The 4335-nt window shown below is 55.4% G+C and overlaps 1 protein-coding gene across 1 annotated transcript in view; it reads right to left on the reverse strand.

Annotated features, from left to right (window-relative positions):
* GARNL3 (GTPase activating Rap/RanGAP domain like 3) overlaps positions 1 to 4335 on the reverse strand; it is a 125734-nt gene that overhangs the window by 6542 nt on the left and 114857 nt on the right. The window contains exons 25-26 of the mRNA XM_011364347.2: positions 1836 to 1943; positions 226 to 344 (exon numbers count right to left, since the gene is read on the reverse strand). Coding sequence (XP_011362649.2) covers positions 226 to 344; positions 1836 to 1943 — 227 coding nt within the window. The remainder of the gene's footprint in view (positions 1 to 225; positions 345 to 1835; positions 1944 to 4335) is intronic.

Below are 4335 nucleotides of genomic sequence, written 5' to 3' on the forward strand. Positions count from 1 at the left end.
TTTCAGCTGAGTGCTCCCCAACTGCCACCAGCACTGAATGACTCTTAACAAGACTAGGGAGAGGCGTTTTTAAGCCCAAAACGCCTCACATGAAAACCCAACCGATGAGTCTTCTCCGTCTCTCCTCTGGCACTTTGACACACAGATGGCGCTGTCATCACGAGCCTGACTGGATGAGACCTCCGGGTGCCCCTCAGACAGAGGCGAAGTCCCACGTGTACTCACCCTGGAGGCCACGAGCTGCAGCTGGGGCAGGACCGCCGTGTGGACCAGGTTCCCGTTCACTACCAGGCGGATCTCGATGGAGTCGGTGGTGAAGGCCAGCAGGTACGGGAAAGCACAGACTGCAAGGCCACGGGCTGCGTCAGCTCCCAGCCCCCCGGCTCGTGGCTGTGGGGGCGCCACGATGGCCTCGCATCCATCCTCCCTCCTCTGCAAACTTCCATCTCGCCCATTCGTCTGGCTGCTTCTCTTCTTCCTTCACGGGGCATGCCCCCCCAATTCTAAGACAGCCTTCACTCCCAGGACAGCCTCCCCTCCGCTGCCCAGCTTCCGTGCTGGCTCCATTTCTCGCTGCCATCTTTTCCTCCTGCAATCCTGTAACCAGACCTGCGGAGGCTCCCCGCCCGAGACCTGCGAGATGCCCCCTTACCGTCCAGACTACCGCTGACAGCCCCCCGTCCCTCAGCACAGCCCTTCTGCCTGGAAGCCCTCGCCGGGACTCATGCGGCCTCTCGTCAGGTCCTCCACCTCTCGCGTGTGTCCGGCAGGGGCTGCGTCTCACTCCTCACTGTCCCTCACAGTGTCCCTCGGGTTCGAGGGGTTTGCTGAGTTAGTTTTTATAGGTCAGCCCTCCTTCTTGACATCAGTGTCACGACACACTGACCCCCGGGCCCTGCACCTGCCTGGTCGCCCACTGATCCCACTTTTGCCTTTTTTTCTTTTTTTTACTGGCTCCTTCACGCGCCCTCGTCTCTGCATGGCCCGCTCTCTCTGCCCTCTCTCTGGTGAATGCATCCGTTTTCTTGGCTTCACACTCGCTCTATGACACCCCCGTCTTGTCTTGCTCTCTCAAGTGACCTCCAGTGTCGTGGCTCAGAACCTGAAAGCCATTTCCGCCCTTCCCTCTTTTTTTATTATTATTATTTTTTAACCATATCTAATCTGTCAAGAAGCCCGACCAGTCCTTCAGTTTCTTGGGATCGGCAACTCTGCTCTCCTCGCAAGGCTCTATCTATCATGTTTACCTCTCGACAAATTCTCTTTCCTTGAGGAAAACGGTCCTAGCTCAAATATTCTCGGCTCGCTCTCACCGGGCAGATGCCCGGCTGTGGCTCTTGAACCACAGAAACGAGGCACCCCCACTCACGTCCTGACACTTCCGTGGCAGGCGAAGCACCCAAGGTTTTGCGATTCCGGATTTTCGAGCTTCGCGAGAGTTAAGAATGGCGCTGAATGCACTGTGCCTCGCCTCCCAGTCAGTCAGCGTTTTGAGGCTGGGTCTCTTGCTTTCGAATTTTAGAAAGAGGAACGCGAGGCCCAGAAATGGAAGGGCGCTCAAAGATACCCCGGCGCGGAAGCTGAGATCAAACTGATCTCAAATGCTCACGTGCTCAGGCGCTGAGGACAACAACCCGGAGGTCCAGTGAGAGACAACAGTCCCCAAAGGGGGACAATAAAAGCAATTAAAGAAGAACAAGAACACTGAGTACTCATCAGATTCACATAATTTACGGCGATTTAGCAGAAAGCCAGGGGGTTTGCTCCCACCGGGGTTAAAGAGCTCAGACAAATCTACGCAAGGGGGCGCGTGGTATCGGAAAGGTTTCTCTTACCCATGGCAGAAGGAGCCTGGTTCCAGCAGAACTGGAAATCTGACGCGGAGGGCCGGACCAAAAAAGAGCCCCCATTAAACGGACAAACTTTTTTATAGATGCAACTGTCTGCAACGAAACAATAGCGACTCATTTTTGTGAGAGGCAACACTTAGATCGCTGTACTTAGATAAATGAGAAACAGACAACAAGAATAGCATCCTATCTGCTCGTCCTTTACAAAGAGCTGGTACGAATATTGTCACGACGCCAGATTCTGAGGGTCAGGAGGCCCTCGGCGCCAGAGTGACAGACAGGACCACTACAAGGAATCGTAGCTGCCATGTGGGGAGAATCTACCACGTGCCAGGCGCTGAGCTTTAGAAACACTATCTGTTCAGCCTGTCCAGCCTTCTGAAGCAGATACTAGCACTACGTTCATTTTACAGATGAGGAAACTGAGTCAAGGAGAGGTGAAGTAGCTTGTCCAAAGTCTGTCCCCCAGTGCTACGTGGCAGAGGACACGGGTCTGCCCGATTGCAGAGAATGGACGCTCGGTGGTCACCCTCAGGTGGAGGAAGCCCTCACGCACTGAGCCCCACTCAACAGGACAACTCCCCGTTCCTCCCCACATTTTACTACGAAAACCTGAAGCCGTGTGCCTGTATCACCGTGGTGAGCCTGAGCCAGCATCAGATCAAGGCCAGTTGCCTCTGCTGCCCTGTTGCTGGCCTCTGAGCGCCAAACACAAGTCCAGGTGGTTCGCCCCCTCTCGGAGTGAGCAAGTCCACGTGGAAACAGAGGCCCCTTGTACTCCAGAAGCCCATCATGTTTTACTCTACCATTTCTTTTTAAATTCCTATATAAATTGAGATATAATTTATATATTATAACATCTGTCCATTTTCAGTGTGCAGCTCAATGAATTTTAGTCTCTTTCGAGTTGGACATCGTCACGATCTGACTGTGCGAGATTTTCATCACCCTAAAACGCAGACTCGTGCCCACGAAGCAGTCGCTCCCGTCCCTGGTGCTGGAATGGAAAGCTGCACCCTCTCTGGGAGAGGGGCGGATGTGGGAGCAGAACGGCTGATGGGGACCCGTGAGGTCAGGCAAGAATGGTGGCGGGGGACAGGGTGGGGACAGCAGCAGCCACGGCCCACCGGAAGCTCCAGCCCAGTCAAATCTTTCTGGAACGTCCCGCCCCCTTGGGGCTTAGGGACTCCTTTGATGTGGCTACTGTGCCTTGCAAAACAGGTATCTTGCACTGTCTTGTAACTATGTATTCAGCAAAGTGAGTTATGGGGGAAGAAACAACTAACTCGAGTCAGTATCGTTTGATTTTGCTACAGCGGATTCACTAGGGGAGAAAAAGCAGCCTCGCTCTCAGCTAAAGACCTTGCTTCCCTAGAAAACAGATGCCCGGGGTCTGTCTTCGCGTGGCCCCCGCCTGCCATGCCCTCGCCTGCCTCCTCCTGGGACTGGATGCCCTGAGGCTCGGCCAGTCCTCCTTCTCCCATGCTGGCCCCTCTGCTTTCCCTCCTGGGAGCCCGCTCTGGCGATTCTCCCCTGTCCTGCATCACCCCGTTGCCTTCCGCACTGGATCGTTCCTGACGGCCTTACGACATCGCTGCTTATGCCACTTTCTAGAAAAACTAAACCCATCTGAGCTCTCGTCTCCCCGTAGCTATCCCTCCCTTCCTTCCTCTTTCCCCCGGAGAGCCAGATTCTTTGAAAGAGCCGCCGTCTGGTCTCTTCTCCCTAGACCTCTTCGCCATTCCCTCGTGTCCTGTGCGGTCAGGCTTTCGCTCCCACCGCTGACCCAGAGACACCTGCTCCGACCCAGGTTTCCGAATGCCCCGCCCCTCATCACCTTGCACCCCCGAGAGCAGCTCTCAGACCCTGGGTCCCCTGGTCTGAGACAAAGGACACAGCAGGCCACTCCCTTCGTAAACACTGCCTTTTGGGACCCGCCTCCCCTTGGTTTGCTTTTCTGGCCTCCCCTCAGTCTTTGCTGGTCCCTCCTGCCTCTGCCTCTGCCTCTGCCCTGCTCTCTGTCTCTGAAATCTCTTTAGTCTCCTGACTCTAAATGTCACTTAATGCTAATGAGGCCCAGCGGCTATCTCCGCCAGCCCTTCCCCTGAGCTCTGGACTTGAACGGCCAGCTGATCGCTCAGGGTCTCCATCTGGCCGCCTACCAAGCTCAGATGCATCACCGGCTTCTCGACCGCCCCCCGACCCTCTGGGTAAATGGCACTCTCCGTTCGTCCAGCTGCTCGTGCCCCAAACTGCAGAATCTTCCCTTTCTCTTCCTCTCACATCCCACATTTGACTCGCCAGCAAACTATCTCGGTTCTCATATTTAAAACAGCTCTGGGATCGGACGGCTTCTCAGCCCCTGCACTGCTGTCGTTCTGGTCCAAGCCACTGTCCCCTTTCATCGGCTGAGCGCAGCCACCTCCTAGCTGCTCTCCCCACCTCCACCTGCTTCAGGTAATTCTCAGCCGGAGTTATCCCTGCA

This window comes from Pteropus vampyrus, unplaced genomic scaffold (assembly GCF_000151845.1).
Source record: "Pteropus vampyrus isolate Shadow unplaced genomic scaffold, Pvam_2.0 Scaffold95, whole genome shotgun sequence".
NCBI classification, from domain to species: domain Eukaryota; kingdom Metazoa; phylum Chordata; class Mammalia; order Chiroptera; family Pteropodidae; genus Pteropus; species Pteropus vampyrus.